The sequence below is a fragment of the Anolis sagrei genome, chromosome 3, assembly GCF_037176765.1.
Source record: "Anolis sagrei isolate rAnoSag1 chromosome 3, rAnoSag1.mat, whole genome shotgun sequence".
In the NCBI taxonomy this organism is placed as follows: Eukaryota; Metazoa; Chordata; class Lepidosauria; order Squamata; family Dactyloidae; genus Anolis; species Anolis sagrei.
This window is the reverse complement of record NC_090023.1, coordinates 74,585,517-74,604,147: the sequence shown is the minus strand read 5'-3', so window position 1 is coordinate 74,604,147 and position 18,631 is coordinate 74,585,517. Positions and strand designations below refer to the sequence as shown.

General features: G+C 40.1%; 1 protein-coding gene across 1 annotated transcript in view; it reads right to left on the bottom strand.

Moving 5' to 3' along the window:
* UMODL1 (uromodulin like 1) overlaps positions 1 to 18,631 on the bottom strand; it is a 48,689-nt gene that overhangs the window by 18,557 nt on the left and 11,501 nt on the right. The window contains exons 4-10 of the mRNA XM_067466233.1: positions 18,274 to 18,389; positions 16,071 to 16,263; positions 10,619 to 10,873; positions 8,449 to 8,561; positions 6,648 to 6,867; positions 2,389 to 2,526; positions 568 to 1,185 (exon numbers count right to left, since the gene is read on the bottom strand). Of these exons, the coding sequence (XP_067322334.1) occupies positions 568 to 1,185; positions 2,389 to 2,526; positions 6,648 to 6,867; positions 8,449 to 8,561; positions 10,619 to 10,873; positions 16,071 to 16,263; positions 18,274 to 18,389 (1,653 nt within the window). The remainder of the gene's footprint in view (positions 1 to 567; positions 1,186 to 2,388; positions 2,527 to 6,647; positions 6,868 to 8,448; positions 8,562 to 10,618; positions 10,874 to 16,070; positions 16,264 to 18,273; positions 18,390 to 18,631) is intronic.

Sequence of the window (18,631 nt, the reverse complement as noted above, 5' to 3'; positions counted from 1 at the left end):
TTTAACCTAAAAAAAAAGTAGCAGGTTTTTTTTATTTGCTGTTTTTCACTTTCTGAAAAGCCGCAAATAAATTAATGTAGGGCTTACAAGTAGTTCCAGGCACTGGTAAAGAATTGGTTCTACAGATCTCACTTTAGCTAACTTCTCTTGTATAATTGCGAGAGAAGTTCCTCTCAAAATGACTATTGTTTGTTGTATGACAATGTTAAAGATTTTTCTCTTTATTGGTGCACTTTTTGTGGAAAATTCTCCTCACCGAGTCATAATCAGTCCAGTCCTTAAAATCATTTTGGTGACAGGTCAAAATCTTTTTGTTTACTGAGCCATTTTAAGTTAGTCTGAGTGTTTTATGGGTTTTTTTACTACTGAGTTTTATTGCATTTCATTGTGTGTATTGAATTTATTACATTGTTTTTATTGTACAGTCATATTTTAACACATCTAAATGGAACAATTAGATTGCTTTTATTATGTTTAAAATCACTTCTGTTTTTCACATCTACAATGGCTGTTTTTATCATATGAACTGATTTAAAAAAAAACGTTTTATTGTAAAGTCAAACTCACCAGCAGTGTCAGTAACAAGAACACAATGTGAGTGCTCCATGGAGGAAGACAGAGGAGGGTGTAACATTTTGGATAGTTTTTCCTCTGACCACGAACTGTTATCTTTCCCCATCTCTATTTCAAGGCTGTGGTTCAGAACAAGACGTTCTGTTACATTCAGGACTGGATCTTCCTGGGAATGTCTGTTAGTTAAGACACCAAACAGGTTTGTCTCTTCTCCTGATCCATTTATCACAAAAGGATAAATGGTAGTGTTTGAATCTCCAGGTAACATGGACAATGAATAGTTCTGCTCTTTTTGTATTGATAGTGCCTCCTCAGCTAAGTTTCCATTTGATGTACTGACATTGCCCCAAATTGTCATCACTGGATCAGCTGTTTCTGAGGTACTCAGGGTGTCGTTATCCCTAATAAGGTCTAAGGTGCTTTTTCTCTGAGATGCTAGATTTTTTTGGGCTGTTGGAAGAGTGCTTGACTTTTGGGTGCCTCTCAAAGACACTATCATTGCTTCAGTAGACTTAGCAGCGAATGGAGCAGTGTCATTTGTAACTGGCAGTCCTTCTCTACCAATTGCTTCCAGCGTGGGTACCATTTCTGTAGTAGGATCCACAATTTCACCTACAGTGTAACATATTTTGCATAACACAAACACAACGTTGTTAATAATACAATTTACATCCATTAATTTATTAATACACATCTTTATCTAATTATTATGCAGATAACTACTGTACATACTGTACTAACATAAAGCAATTTGTAATATACTAGCCATCCCCTGCCACGCATTGCTGTGGCCCAGTCTGATGATCTGGAAAATAAAGTAATGGTATCTAATCTATGGATTGTCAAAGGCTTTCATGTAATCTATGTAATGTCTTTCTGCTTGTGGGTAAACAGTATTTCTTGCTGTTTCTTTGTCAGTGTTGAGATTGTCTGGTTTGCCTACTCTGGAACATGCAACATATCATTGTTCTTCTTTAGAGGTCCCTTTCAACTCTATGATACTATATCTCTCTGTGTGTGAATCATATATATCTATCTATATCTATGGTTGGATGGCTCTTTGTCAGGAGGGCTTTGATTAGATTTTCTTTTCCTGGTGAAGAGAGTTGGATTGGATGGCTTTAAGTATTTTCTGTTGGTCAAGGGGTTCAGTGTGGGAATTTTGCCCCAATTCTGTCATTGGTGAGGTTCAGAATGCTCCTTGATTGTAGGGGAACTATAAATCCCAGTAACGACAACTCCCAAATGTCAAGGTCTATTTCCCTCAAACTCCATCTGTGTTCATATTTAGGCATATAGAATATTCGTGCCAAGTTTGGTCCAGATCCATCATTGTTTGAGTCCACAGTGCTCTCTGGGTGTAGGTGAACTACAAGTCCCAAACTCAAGGTCAACGCCCACCAAACCCTTCTAGTATTTTCTGTTGGTCAGGGGAGTCCTGTATGCCAAGTTTGGTTCAATTACATCATTGGTGGAGTTCATAATGCTCTTTGATTATAAGTGAACTATAAATCCCAACAACTACAACTCCCAAATGACAAAATCATAATTTTTTTGAGTGATGGTCACTCCTTGTGTTGTGAGACATTTTGTTGCCAAATTTGGTGTGATTTTGTTCATTGGTTCTTTTGTTTTTAAGGTACTCATTATGCACAGAGCATTTATATATATATAGATTGTGAAGAGGAGCAGGTTGTAGTCTAAGAGACGTATTCATGGGATCTGCAAGCCAGATAATCATATGGAAGAGCCTCTACAATGACAAACTTAGGAAGGGGTTCCTGAAGGACCTGTTTCAATTGATGAGTTTCTTACCCTCACAGTTTCTCCCGGGTCGGAGTGGATTGGCGTCTGTTGTCGTCTTGCATCTGCATATATATGAGCCTATTGTATTGATGCATTCTGCAAACATACTGCAATCATTCTCTGCTCTAAATGCACATTCATTCCAGTCTGAAAATGTAAAAGAACAGTCTTTACTTTTTTTAAAACCCAAATTCAACTAGGGTAATATGCATGACATCTCCAGAGATTAGTGCAGCGGTTCTCAACCTGGGGGTCGCGACCCCCAGGGGGGTCGCTGGGTCATTTTTGGGGGGTCGCGAAGGCACCTCAGTTAGCCCCGCCCCCTCCAAAATGGCTGCCGGCCCCTGTGCCAGCCAAACATCCAGGCACTCCTGGTCGGCTCCTCCTCCTCTTCCCACAAGGCTGCATGGAGTCAAGAGGAGGAGCTCAGAGCTAAAGGCGCGAAAGGGAGAAGGTACACTATTTTTGGAGACCTTCTTGGGCCCTCCCCTCCCCGTGAGCTTAGAAGGGGTGGGGGTCGAGTGGAAGGCTCCCCGTATGGGCTGGCTTTTGCTGCCCAAGTTTGACCCAGGTCCATCATGGGAGGAGGTCAATTTCTCTGGTGTGGGTGAACTACAACTCACCAAAGCAAAGGTCAGTTCCCCCATGAAGAAGAGGAAGAAGAGGAGAAACCGCGGAGGCCGCACAGGGGCCGCTGCGGCTGTTTCTCCTCTTCTTGCTCCTCCTCCTCCAGCTGGCCATCAAGGAGAAAGAGAAGGAAAAAGAGGAGAAGGGGCTCTGCTGCTGTTTCTTCTCCTCCAACTGGCCATGGAAGAGAAAGAAGCGGAGAAACTGCAGCAGTGTCCCTTCTCCTCGTCCTCCTCGATGGGCAACTGGAGGAAGAGGAAAAGGGTCGCTGCTGCCTTGCCCCGCCTCCCCCCTGCCTGGCTGGAAGGCTCTGCCTGTTGTTGTTGCTGCAAGGTTAGTGAGTGGACCAGCTGGTTGCTCCCTGGGTAAGAAACGTCTTAGTTGTTGGGGAAGGAGGAGCCCACACAGCCAGATAATCCACTTCAGTGTGTATTTTATGCAGTTGTATGGAAGGGGACCCAATTAACCCAGGCCTCTTCCACACAGATGAATGAAATCCCACATTATTTGCTTTGAACTGGATTATCTGTGTCCACACAGCCAAATAATCCACTTCAGTGTGTATTTTATGCAGTTGTATGGAAGGGGACCCAATTAACCCAGGCCTCTTCCACACAGATGAATGAAATCCCACATTACTTGCTTTGAACTGGATTATCTGTGTCCACACAGCCAGATAATCCACTTCAGTGTGTATTTTATGCAGTTGTATGGAAGGGGACCCAATTAACCCAGGCCTCTTCCACACAGATGAATGAAATCCCACATTATTTGCTTTGAACTGGATTATCTGTGTCCACACAGCCAGATAATCCACTTCAGTGTGTATTTTATGCAGCTGTATGGAAGGGGACCCAAATAACCCAGGCCTCTTCCACACAGATGAATGAAATCCCACATTATTTGCTTTGAACTGGATTATCTGTGTCCACACAGCCAAATAATCCACTTCAGTGTGTATTTTATGCAGTTGTATGGAAGGGGACCCAATTAACCCAGGCCTCTTCCACACAGATGAATGAAATCCCATATTATTTGCTTTGAACTGGATTATCTGTGTCCACACAGCCAGATAATCCACTTCAGTGTGTATTTTATGCAGTTGTATGGAAGGGGACCCAATTAACCCAGGCCTCTTCCACACAGATGAATGAAATCCCACATTATTTGCTTTGAACTGGATTATCTGTGTCCACACAGCCAGATAATCCACTTCAGTGTGTATTTTATGCAGCTGTATGGAAGGGGACCCAAATAACCCAGGCCTCTTCAACACAGATGAATGAAATCCCACATTATCTGCTTTGAACTGGATTATCTATGTCCACACAGCCAGATAATCCACTTCAGGCCCCTTCCACACAGCTCAAGTTTGGTCCAATTTAATTGTGGTTGGATTTCAGAATGCTCTTTGATGGCTGGGGAACTATACATCCCAACAACTCCCAAATGCCAAGGTCTATTTTCCCCAAACTCCACCAGTCTTCCTGTTTGAGCATACTGAGCATTTGTGCCAAGTTCTGTCCAGATCCATAGTAATTTGGGTTTACAGTGCTCTCTGGCTGTAGGTGAACTACCTCTCCCATAATTCACTATAAATTCCCCCCAACCTCCTCCAGTATTTTCTGTTGGTCATTAGGGTTCTGTGTGCCAAGTTTGGTCCAAGTCTGTATTTCGGGGGTGGGGGGAGAGGGGTGTCTCAGTGGTCTCTGGAAGTCAGAGCTGCATTAGTTGAAGGTACTTCAGATCCCATCATCTGTTGCCCACACTCCCCCAAACATATTGTTTTTGTGATTAATCACTATGCTTTAATTATGTTCAATTTGTAACAATGAAAATACACCCTTCATATCAGACATTTACATTACATTTCATAACAGTAGCAAAATTACTGTTATGAAGTAGCAACGAAAATGTGGTTGGGGGTCACCACAACATGAGGAACTTTATTTAGGGGTCACGGCATTAGAAAGGTTGAGAACCACTGGCTTAGTGTAATGTAACAGTCACTACCTTTGCAGGAGAGGAAAAACTGACAGGAAGTAGAGATTTTGTCTGGCTACCAAGACAAGACAGAATTTATGACATTCTGAACAAGCTGTCTTCTGGGGCTGCCTCAGTGCTTTAAGGAAGAATTCCATACTTATTTTCATCAGATTTATTGGTTTAGGATAAGATATCTTTTTAATGGTTCAGAACCCGTAACTATCAGCGGAGAGCTGACTCTTCAGGGTTTAGAATTACAGAATCATAAGAGCTGCTTAAGTCCATCTCCCCTGCTCAGTGCAGGATCTTCAGCTAAAGAAGTGATTGCCAATGTTTTTTTGACCAGGGACTACTTGACCAGGGACTACTTTGACCAGGGACTACTCTCCAACATTACTACCAAAAGGGTTTTGAATCAGTTTTTGGTCAACTTTAGATTCAGTTTGGTTATTTGAGGCGCTGATTCAGAAAATTGCATTGAATAGACCACATCAGCTATAGTTTCTGATACAGAACATATGCCATCCAGTAGTTGCCGTCTGCTCACCCACAGAAAACCATATTTAATAATCTAGAGCTGATGTGATAATAGTAATCTTTCATGGGTAGTCAGCCTCTCCCCTCCTGGCATCCTCATTGCCTCGGCACTATAAGAGTGTTTTGAAGCAACGGTGTAGGCTGCAGACCATATTTTGCAGACCATGAGGCTGCAGACCATATTTTCGTTCCTGCAGAACACTGGAGGTCCACGAACCACAGGCTGGGAACCACTGGGCTAAAGCAGCCCTAATAGATAACTTTATCTCTTTTTGAAAAGTCCAAAGAAGGTGACCTCACAAAGGAATTAGTTCCATTGCTGAACCACTTTTGCCTAGTGTTGGAACCTGGAAATTTAAAGTGATTTAAAGAGAAAGGAGGAGGGAACAAAAAGGAGCAAAAAGGAGAAAACATGTAGAAATGTGGAAAGAGATAAGCGTTGCTAGGTGCCAGGACAAGAGACATCTGTGTGAGAGGTAGAGAAAGAGATCAGACTGACCCAAAAGAGATGGGAGAGGGGGAATGTGCAGGAATTGGGTTGCTGTGCATTTTCCAGGCTGTATACAGCCTGGAAAACTCACAGCAACCCAGTGATTACAGCCACGAAAGCCTTCAACAACACATTGTGCAGGAATTGTTTCAGGAGAACAATGATTGTTTACAGGAACAGAAAGAGACACAGACGCACTGAGCCAAGAGGGGAAAATTACAGACAGACAAGGGAAAAATAAAGTTTGATTTTGTATGTACATGTATGCGTTCGCATCAATCTGAGATTATAAAAACTACGATTCAGGAACAACCAAACGTGGCACTTTTCTTGAGGCTTTCTTGGCTTGTCTCGAATTTAAAAGCCACTCCCTTGTTCTTCTGAAGAATAAACTATTGTATTTTTATCTCCTTGACTGGAAAGTAAAAAGGACTAGAGATATTGGGGTGCTGTGCATCAACACTAGTGCTTGGGGTTGAGGAAAACTAGCTTTATGCCACTGCAACACCAGGCAGATATCTGAGTGACGCAGTATCTGTGATTCAGCCAAACTCACTGCCACTATATTTCAAATGACAAAAGATACAGACATACTAATGTAAGCTAGCTATTAAATTCAACAGCCTACCTTCCACTACAGAGTTCTTGCGGTCAAGGAGGAACACATGACTTTGGGACAATGATGACATCATTGGATCAAATGCAGATAAGTCTTTAGGAAATTGCAGGTCTCCTATTAAGATTTTATGCCTCACAATGATACTACCAGCTTCAAGAGAGTACATGTGCATTTTCAGAATCCCCTTTTTGTATAATGCTGATATATCAGAAGGGAATGAATTTCTAATCTGTAAAACAGATGAAAGAACAATGGCTATTTCAACAACGAAGTATATACATCTAGAATTGTATTTTCCATGTTGCTCTTTTTAAACATGTTCAGTATTTGCAGCTTTCAAAAGCTGTGTTACCCCCATATCCACAAGGAAAGTTGAGTCTCATCATTAATATACCTTTTTCAAAATGTATTTGGGTCTATACTATTGCCCCAAGATGATGTAGCAAATTAATTGGAATGAAACATAAATCTACAATCAATATCCTATAATATTTGGTTAATGTCTTCTAATTCAAAGTATACCTCTTTCCTTCTAATTAACTTTGTATTATACGGAACCACTTTCTCATCATTTCTCTTAACTTGATAAATATTTTTTTCTGAATCATGCTTGATCTGGTACCCATTTATAAATGGCTAGAAATTAATTTAATTGTGTTTTAATTCTTGAATAGTAGCCTAATGTTTCTGCATTGCATATATCATACAATCTGATACATATGTCTGTGTCTTAATATGGATTCTAGAGCAGTGGTTCCCACCTTCCTAATACATTGACCCTTAATACAGTTCCTCATGTTGTGGTGAGCCCAAAGCATAAGATTATTTTTGTTGCTACTTCATAACTGTAAGTTTGCTACTGTTATGAATCGTAATGTGAATATCTGATATGCAGGATGCATTTTCATTCACTGGACCAAATGTGGCACAAATACCCGATATGCCCAAATTTGAATACTGGTGGGGTTGGGAGGCGGGGTTGTGATTTTGTCATTTGGGAGTTGTAATTGCTGGGATTTATAGTTCACATACAATCAAAAAGCATTCTGAACTCCATCAACAATGGAATTAAACCAAACCCGGCACACAGAACTCCCATGAACAATAGAAATGCTGGAAGGGTTTGGTGGTCATTGACCTTGAGTTTTGGAGTTGTAGTTCACCTATAGCCAGACAGCTTTGTGGACTCAAACAATGATGGATCTGGACCAAACTTGGCACAAATACTCAATATGCCCAAATTTGAACACTGGTGAAGTTTGGGGAAAATATACCTTGACATTTGGGAGTTGTAGTTGCTGGAACCTACAAAGTTAACCTACAAAGAGTATTCTGAGCCCCACCAATGACAGAATTGGCCCAAACTTCCCACACAGAACACCATGACCAACAGAAAATACTGTGCTTTCTGATGGTCATTGGTGACCCGTCTGATGACCCCCCCTCCCGACCCCCAGGTTGAGAAACGCTGCTCTAGAGTATACACAAGTATATCACCTGCTTACTATGGCAGTTCCCAAGAGTTTTCCAGCACATTCTCCTTTGTCTGTAAACAGTTTCTAACTTGTAAAGTTTGCAAGTAATATTATTTTGTCACCTGCACATTTAGCTGCTGCTAAAGACACAAGATCAGCCTATTTTTTTTCCTGGTCAGATGGCAATCCTCTGTGAATATAATGGAGGCAGCTGATCTGTAAAGGTTACTCTCTAATAAGGAAAATGAATGTGAAAATCTATACAAATGAAAGAAGTGTTGTATTACAGGAAACCTCATCCAAGTTTTTCAAATGTATAAGTATGTTGGCATTACCTCAGTCATCAAAATACTAGAAAATGCTTCATATTCTACACTGCTAGTGTTGAGGAGCTGGTTCGTGAAGTTATAGTTCAAGATCCTTAGTGTTATGCCAAATATCAAGGCATCTAAAAAACAAAATATGAAAAGAAATGGGGTAATGTCATTATTATATTTATTTATTAGTTTGTTTCTATCCTGCTTTTCTCTCAGATTGAGACTTAAAGCGGCAAACAACATGTAAACAAAAAACATTACAACCATAAAAATAAACACAGTAATTAAAACACAACATCTCATGAAAAGTTATAAATCACTCAACAATATAATAAATAGCTAACCCAACATAATTTAAACAATAGGATTAAAATCTCAACTAAAATCCATTCCTTGGGCAGTAGTCAAGTGCATTGCTGGAAATCCACTATAATTGTCATATTGCACACATAAATCTGATGTTTGGAGTACCACTGTTCTCCTTCAGGGAAGGCCTGCTTCCAACAGAAAGTTTTGACTCAGTTCCTAAAGGAAAGCAAGGAAGGAGCCATTTAGCCTCTTTAGGAAGGGAGTTCCAGAGCCATGGGGCCACCACCAAAAGGCCTCTCTCTCATTCCTACCAACTACACTTGAGATGATGGTGGGACCGAGAGCAGGGTCTCTCCTGAAGACCTCAGGGCTTGTGTGGGCTCATAGGAGGAGATGCAGTCAGCTAAGTAGACTGGGCCCAAACCATTTAGGGCTTTATAGGCTAACACCAGCACCTTGAATTGTGCCCAGAAAAAAAGGTAGTCAGTGTAGTTATTTAATAGGAGCGTTTGTTCTCTGTATCCTGCTCCTTTGAGCAATCTAGCAGGTGATCTTCGTACCAGCTGAAGTTTCCGAAAGCTCTTCTGGGGCAGCCATACATAGAGTGCATTACAGTAATCTAATTTGGATGTGACTAAGGCATGCACCACCATGGCCAAATCAGGCTTTTTAAGGTATGGGTGCAGCTGGTACACAAGCTTTAACTGTGTGAAGGTCCTCCTGGCCACTACTGACACCTGGACCTCCAGGGTAAATGCTGAGCCCAGTAGGACCCCCAGGTTGCAGACCTGTGCCTTCAGGGGGAGTGTGACCCTGTCCAGCACAGGTTGCAAACCTATATCATGATTGACCCTAAGACTGACCAGGAGTACCTCTGTCTTGTCAGGATTCCATTTCAATTTGTTCATCCTCATCCAGCAATATAAACCAACATTAATTTCAAAAAATTATCTAAGCTTAGAGAGCCAGCATGGTGTAGCAATTTGAGTGTTCAAAACTGGAGACTCTGGAGAATATTGACATCTACTAAGTGACTCTTGACACACTTTCAGCCTCAGAAAATGATAAAATCATTTCCCTTTGGAACAAATCATGGCAAGAAAACTCTATAATAGTTTTAGCTTAGGGTCACAATTACACTGAAAATACAACATCAACAATCTAAGTTAAAATTAGGACCTTCTCAGAAAGGTCCATGGATTTGCCCCACATTGGTGCGGCTCCATAGGCTCCCAATGGGGCGGGGGGGGGGCGTGGAGAAGCCACTGCTCCATGCCCCACATCATCCGCCTTAGCTTCTCCCTCATCCCACAGGGAGAAGTGTCACCACCTGGCTTCCCCCCACTGAAGAGAAAGCAAAACATGAAGGCTCCCATGTTGTCACGGCAGCACCGTGTGCTGCTTCACCTCTCTTTCCACCACGGAGCCCTTTACATTGTGTGAAGGGTTCTTTGCCAAAAAGGGAGGCGAAGTAGTGTAAGATGGGCAAATCGACCCATCTGAAGAAGTGGTATAAATTATTACTTATTCTTAAAGTAGTAATCATGATGAGAGCAGTCACTGACTTCAAAACTGCATGTATGGATTTGAGCAGAGATGGTAAAATTTTGTTATGCAGTTTGGGCAGGATATTTGGAGAAGTCCAGATTTAAAATTAAGAAAATGAACTCAATCAGGCCACAGTTTAAATCCGATGCTTAATCTGTTGTAAATTGCCTCGAGTTCCAAAAACGTGGGATGATAGTAATAGTAGTAGTCATTTATGGATTGAATTTTAAAACCATTGAACCCGTGTCTTCATTTAGTTGATAACATAGTTGCAAGGGGAATTGTGTTAACAGAAACAAGCAGTGAGAACTGAAACAATAATTATAGATACCTGTCCTCACATTCCTGTAAGAAAAAATTTGCATGTTGCAGGCTTCATAGCTGACTTTTGCTGTGTACATCACACCAGTTTCTAAGTTTGACACCTCTAATTTCATATCAGTGGTTTCAGTTCTTTGAATTAGTTTCTTGTTTTTGTATACTTCAACTTGGAAAGAATGGTTCCGTACTGAATTTACATTCCAAGACATTTCAAAACTGCTGCTGGTTATGCTGAAGATCATATGATTTTTGATAGGGAGAGGATCTGTAAGAGATATACCAAAATTAATTTTTGTGGTTCAGTATTATGCAAGCTTATGCTATATTGCATAGATCTAAATTGTTCAGTACATGTGTAAATACTGTCACCTTTAAGGGAAAAAAGCAAATTAACAGTACATTTCTGGTAGCGAATATGTACAAGTGCTTGCAAATATGAATCAATCTTCTTGTGACATATACTACTATCTTCCACAACAATTTCATCATGTAATTGCCTTTAGACTTTAAATGATGTTAGACTGGCATATATGATGCTTATCCTATTTCACTATTTATCCAAACATTTAGTTTCACTTTTAGTATGCCCAAACTTGAAATGCTCTGACTAAGAACCTCTTCACATGCCTCATTTTGCCGCTTTATTTTGCAGCTTGGATGGAGTGTGCCATGCACCATCACACAATGCATGCCAGGCCCCACCCACTTTCCTCCTGAAGTGAAGGCAGGGCCTCTACCACGGGGAAGAAAGTGTTGTTAGGATAGCTCTGACGGAGCTACCCACACTTTCCACCCCCAATCCCCATGTGATGGCAGAAAGGGCGGCAGGGCAAAGTGCATTGGCAGCATTCCCCATCCCCACCATGTGATGAGGGGAGAAGGGAGGGCGTGTGGGGCTCCACAAGCCGCCCCACGTGGCACCCCACATGCCAGCAAAAGCTGGTAAAACGGCACAGCCCAAAAGGGCCGTGTGACAAGGTCATAAGATAAAAGAGGCACAAACTATAATTGTATCTATTCTTCAGGATTGATGTAAAAGCATCTGTTATTCTCCTTTTGCAATAGTATTTTTCAGTGATCTAATCATGTGAATTTCCAAATGAATTACAGGCAATTGCTATGGGATAACTGATCTCTTGCATTACACTATGTAACACGATTTTTGTTCCTAGGATATAAATGTCATTTCCTATTTGGGTCTGTCATAAAAACATGATTAAACTGCAAAAACGTTGTTATTGCAGAACATCCTGCAGCACATTTTGCTACAGTTTTTCAATGAATATCTCAGAGTCTCAACCAATTCAACGTAGTTTGTGGCAGCCACAAAATGAAGTTTCTGGAGTATAACAACTACTTTCAAATTCAGTACCACACAATTAAGCAGGGTACAACACTTTCAAACCAGGAACAGAACATTTTTCAAATTCTGTTACATAGTGTTATTATTCCTACATTCAAACTCTTATTTGTCTCATATTAATTTATCTATTGATTCAATTCAATAGAAATGAGTAGAACAATCTCTTCAGTGAAGTCAGGGAAGTAACATGAAAAAAAAAGTACCCATATGTCCCTTATGAACCAAAATTGCTTCCATGTCTATGAGGTACCACTGGGATTGTTTTACTGTTGGCCCCGAGGGTTGAATTATCAAAGTGATAGCTGACCCTTCAGGTTGTTAGGGGTTCAGTGATGAAATGAGGAAGTCAGGGAAGTAACATGAAAAAAAAGGATTATATTTTTATATGCTGACATATTTCTATCTATCCAAATACACCTTTTGTGCTTAAAACACATGACGAATTACCATAAGTTTCTAGGGATAATTAATGTCAGCAAGCAGACATTGTAAGCCTGATTTGGATCTTTTGATTTTGGTTTCCTTTCTCAAATGAGAGGGACATTCCATGCTATAAAAAACTTGGTGTTGAAGGGGGCATCCAAGCCCCCTTCAACACCTTACAGAGTTTCTTCTGCCTACGATTGATGATATCTATCAAATTTAAGCAAATCTAGAGTCAGCCAAGAGATTCTGAGAGACATACTCCAACAAATAAAGTAATTTTGCCAAGTGTTACCCTTTTTTTTCCCAATCTATCCACTCGTGGTGGCCCTGCCACGCAGCAAAGCAAGGCAAGCCTCCTACATGATGGATGATAGGTGACAACAAGAACTGGTATCTGGATAGTGTTTGGTTTTGGTCCAAATAAAAAGATAAAAACTGCTACCTAACATTCATGTCAAGCAGTGAAATACCTTGGGCTTGCACTGGCTGCTATTAATGTACTTGCATTCCTATATAACTTCAAGAAAATATTAAAAGTATGGGTGAAGTCATGAAGCCCACATCCCAATACAGAGTGATTGCATTCCCCAGTATTCTTCACCACTAATGTCCACAAACCTAGAGTCCACAAAACATAATGCCAGTATTATTATGGAGGAAAAATAATATTTAACTTGACTAAAATAACATTCTAAGATCAACAACTGAAACATTCAAAGAGCCAAATCCATAGGAATATAGCAACTACATGAATACTGTGGTGCACAGACTTTGGAACAGTGCCATGGCTTAATAGGCATTAAATATTCAACAACATCATGTTTATTCATATGTACAAATCTTTTGATTCAATTAACTAAACTAAATGGCTAAATCTACATCAGACAAAGCAATTAAAATTCTTCCTGCAGTTACTAACAAAACATAAAAGTACTTCATTGCCAGAGGCTTTACACTGCTCAACGGATCCCCTGTGCTATGGTAAGAAATAAAGTCTACATGCCAAAAGATTTCCCCAAGGGAAGATATTGTGAACCATGTACAATACTAGTCTATAGTTTTTAAAAGGCTGGTTATTTGTAGTACAATATAATTAACATGAATGGGTTTAACTATCATTTTCTTAGACATGCCATCTTAAGAATATAGAGAGGTATCAACCAGTCAAGATTATACCCCAAAGTGCCAATATGGCTTTCATCACAGGAAGTATTGGAAAGAAACAACAGCAAAAGAAAAATGGATGAATTACGTCTTTTAGAATTTGAAAAAGATTATGTCAAACTGGAAATTATTTTCATTGGTACTCTTATACATATATATTTGAAACAAGTTGGTCTAGAGTATTTACATTCACAACTATTACAGATTTAGATTCACCTTAGGTCTGAAAAATTAGGATGAGAGGATTAATTTAGATTGCCCCTGCCATATTACAATAGTTGGGGAGTACAGAAATATAACTACAATTGCCTGTTAATACTAATAAGCTTGATTCGTAGCCCACCACCATCTCCCCAAAGGGACCCAGGACAAGCTCACAGTAAGCACTCAATAGTGTAAAAATATATAGAAACAACAGAATACAGAAAAGTAAAAATTAATAACAATAAAATAGATCCAATTATACTTAAAACAGCAATAAATCCCCTATTAAATTTAAAAGATATTATAAAACCCAGCAAGCTACAAAATAGTGGCTGTATACAATATCAGTCCCCATAAAGTGCAGAAATGAAGCAATCACTAAATCCTCAAACCTAATGACTAAAGCCATAATCTCTAAACATGGTAAAAGGCTTGTTTAAAAAGTCATGTTTTCAGGTGTTTGCAGAAAATTTGGAGAGTGGGGGCTACCCTAATCTCTTTAGGGAGGGAATTCCAAAGTTGGGGATCCACCACCGTGAAGGCCCTCTCTCTTGTCCCCACCAACCGCATTTGAGATGGAGGTGGGATCGAGAGGAGGGCTTCCTGGCAGATCTTAGGACCTGTGTGAGTTCATAGAAAGAGACACAGACTCAAAGATAGGTTGGATCTGAACCATACAGGCAGGCATGTAGCCGGGGGGGGGGGGGGGCTTGAGGGGCTTCAGCTCTCCCCCCCCCCCCCGAAATTCTCATGGTGGTTTGCGAAAAGGCCTTACTGGTGCATTATTTAAACTGTTATGTTTATTCATATTATGATCCGATCACCATACTCAATATATCCCATATGCATGGGGGTATTGGGGTAATGATACAAAAGGTTTGCTAGGGTAAACCCTCTTTTACTCAGACTCACCCCCCCCCCCGAAACTTAGACCCCCCAACCCCCCCCCCCATGAAAAAAATTCAGCCCCCCGCCCCCCCGAAACGAAATCCTGGCTACGGGCCTGCATACAGGGCTTTGTGGGTGATAAACTGTTGAAAAGTATGCTGTAATTTTTGGCAGAATTTTAAAAATACACCACCAGATGTCACTGCAAACATTAGTTCTACCAGATGGCAGTGAGCTATCAAAACTGCATTTTTCATATCCATATTTTCTATTTCTGGGGTACTCTTTTCATGTTGCCTCTGCCATAAATAAGCCAAAACCGTATGTGCACAGTTGTTTCCTAGATAAAAAAGATATAAAATCTAATAAGTTTTTTTTAAAAAAAGCAGGATAACTTTACTTACAGCATTCAGATTCTAATGGTCTGCCAGTTTCTTGTGAGACAGATGTTAAATTTTGCACCAAAACAGAATTTTTATTCTGAAGCAGAACTTCTGATGAACCTGGGTCAAAATCAGTTACATTTAATAAGAAATATAAGTAAAAATGGGAAAAGCCCCCCACCATATGTGTTCCTTAAATTTCGTCAAATTGTCAACTATCAATTGACTATAAATAATCAGATCTGAATCAGAGTTATCTATTAAAATCTGCCTTGTGTATGAATTTTCAAGTGAATATTTTACCTACACAGATGAGTGTATTTTATAAAGTCACCCTAGGATTGTGTTCTGGCCAAAAGAACATTTGATTTGACTAATGTTTTTTGTTTCCTCAAACCTGGGTAGAACGGTTTTTCTAAAAGCTTGGGAAAGTTACCTTTTTGGACTTCAAATTTGGCAGATTGGAGACGCTGGAGTCCAAAAAAGCCCTTCATAATTCATTCTTATTTATGAAAAATATCTGAGATTAATACAGGTTTTTAGCTGCTCCACAACAAACATTAATTCTACGCCGGGGGGGGGGGGGGGGACGTAGACGGACTGTCTTTACTGAAAATGTAGAAAAGGGATAAATTCTCTATATTGCACCATGAACACTTCTAGTTTGGTTTGTTCTGAATTTAAAGTAGGTAATATAAAGTGTTCAACTGGTGCAACTAGAAACCACAAGGAATAATAGATTATTCATCATTGTATCCTGAAAGACATGATCATTACAGAAGGCACATTTTTAATGAGGAACTTGTCTAATTTCCTGTGTCTAGTTAATCTTTGTCTAAGAAAAGCTTATAAATCATAGGATCACTATATGTTTACAGGTGGCTTGAAAGTACAAATAGTGAGAATTCTTCCTCAGACAAATTTCTCAAATGTATGTCGTATCTGCCATATTTGGTCAAATGTGCATATTTGAAGACTCTTAAGTACTTCTCTTATAAAGCTACTATAATGAGACAAATATTTGAAATAATTACCTTGCACAACTATGTCAATCACTTCAGACACTCGCATCACAATGTCCTTCACCAATAAAGAAATGTTCACCAATGGAACAAACTCTTGGAGCCCCACCAGGACCTGAGAAGACACTGTCTCCATATAAGGTTCTGCCTGTATAGTCTCGATATGGTACATCGTTGCATTAAAGGCCCATAATGCCCCACTAATCTGTAAAAGAGAGAGCTTCTGCTTATTTGTTGCATGATAGTACATAAGTAAAGTTATATTAAGCATTTCCTACTAAATGTTATAATTCAAAATATAAAAAATTAAAATTGTAAAAACTAATAACAGATTTTTTTTATTAAAAAACCACTATTAAATAACAACATAATTTAAACCAATTAAAGGCAAAGGTTTTCCCCTGACATTAAGTCCAGTTGTGTCTGACTCTGGGGGTTAGTGCTCATCTCAATTTCTAAGCCGAAGAGCCAGCATTGTCCGTAGACACCTCCAAGGTCATGTGGCCAGCATGACTGCATGGAGTATTGTTACCTTCCCGCCGGAGCGGTACCCATTGATCTACTCACATTTGCATGTTTTTGAAGTGCTAGGCTGGCAGAAGTTAGGGCTAACAGCGGGAGCTCATGCCGCTCCCCGATTCGAACCTGCGACTTTTTGGTCAGTAAGTTCGGCAGCTCAGCAGTTTAATCCACTGTGCCACTGGGGGCTCCAAAACCAGTTAAAAGCTTACTTTAAAAGAAATTAAAATACGGTTGTAGTGCACCATAAAAGCCCGTTTAAAAATTAGTTTCCAATGTCTTTCTGGAAAAGAAAGGTCACAACCAGGCCCATAGCTAGGATTTTGTTTCGGGGGGAGATGAGTTTGATTCGGGGGGGGGGGGCTGAGTCTGAGTGAAAGAGGGTCTAGCCTAGCAAACCTTTTGTATCATTACCCCAATACCCCCATGCATATGGGATATATTAAGCATGGTGATCAGATCATGATATGAATAAACGTAACAGTATAAATAATATACCAGTAAGGCCTTCTCGCGGACCACCATGAGAATTTCGGGGGGACTGAAGCCCCCCAAGCCCCCCACCCCACCCCCAGCTACATGCGTGGTCACAACTTGCTACCAAAATAAAAAATAAAAAAGAGTTTCAAAGTGTGAGAGAAGCCACAGAGAAAGGTTTATTTATTTATTTATTTGCTTGCTCTATTTGTATGCCACCATATTTCCCTACCCTGAAGGGGACTTAAGGTGCCTTTACATATGGCAACTATTCAATGCCTTTGGACAACAAACAGTTAGAATACACTTAAGTTAAAAATTAAATTAAATTAAAATTAATTGCACATTGAAACCTATAAAACATTGTATTCACTATTGAAATCACGCCATCCTCAATCATAATCTAAGGCCGTTCCAAAGATCAATTGCACATATTCTGAGGCTATTATTGCAGTATAGATTAATCTCCAAAGGCTTGACCCTTGAGCCAGGTTTTCACTGTCTTTATGAAGCCCAGGAGGGAGAGGGCTGCTCTAAGATCACTGGGGAGGGTGTTCCACAGCCGAGGGGCCACCACTGATAAGGTGCACCTGCGACGAAGGCGGGGCCAAGAGCAGGGCCTCCCCATATGATCTTAATCTCTGTGATGGTTCATAGGAGGAGATATATTCTCCAGTGGAGGAGATTTTTCCAGTGTTCCTATCAACCTATGCCTGTGAAGGAGTTAAAATAGGGGAAAGTGCTTCCCTTGCAGATCTTAAAGGTTGTACATGCCCATAGGGGAAAACAGTCCTTCAGATAGCTTGGATATGAGCCCTACAGGTGAAAACCAACTTTTAAAATACAAGCTACGGATTGTCTATTAAGAAACAACACATGGTTGCTATGATTCTATAGGGAAAATGAATGTGTTTAGCTGGTAACTAGTTCTGTCTCCAGTAGATGGTGCTCATGTGACCTATTTGGGTTTTTCTGTCACTTGTTGTGTATTTTCAAGTAGTTTCCAATTTATGGAACCACTAACCTATATGAACCTATTGAAAGGTTTTCCTGGAACTGAGAATGTATGAATTGCCCAGAGTCACCAAGTGGTTTTTCATGGTTTTCATGGTGTCTAGAGTCATAGGCCAACGCTCAAAGCACAATACCATGGTGGTTCTTTGATTATAACATCAACAGAAGATGGCAGAAGATTGATAAGGATATTATTTATTCATACCATTGAATGTAGAAGGCGAGAATGGCTGAGAAGTCTTGGATCAACTTTGCTTAATTCATAGAAATCCATTTTCACCAGGACAGACACATTGTACCAGTGTTTTGTCACATTCCCCTCTAAAATTGAAGAGAGCAAATGATTTGTTAGTTGCTTGAAAATTAAACTAGTCCCCAATTATCACAGTGAACATTTTTGTTACACTAAAATCAGTTCCGGGGCTCAGAAATTCTGGTTTCGATTGTCCTTTAAATTATAGAAACTTGCCCAATTCTTCATCTCAGATGAAATACCAAGAGATCAGCCACAGAAATGGAGCAGGAGAGTGTGGCACTGGAGTAATCAGCTCCAGGCACCATCT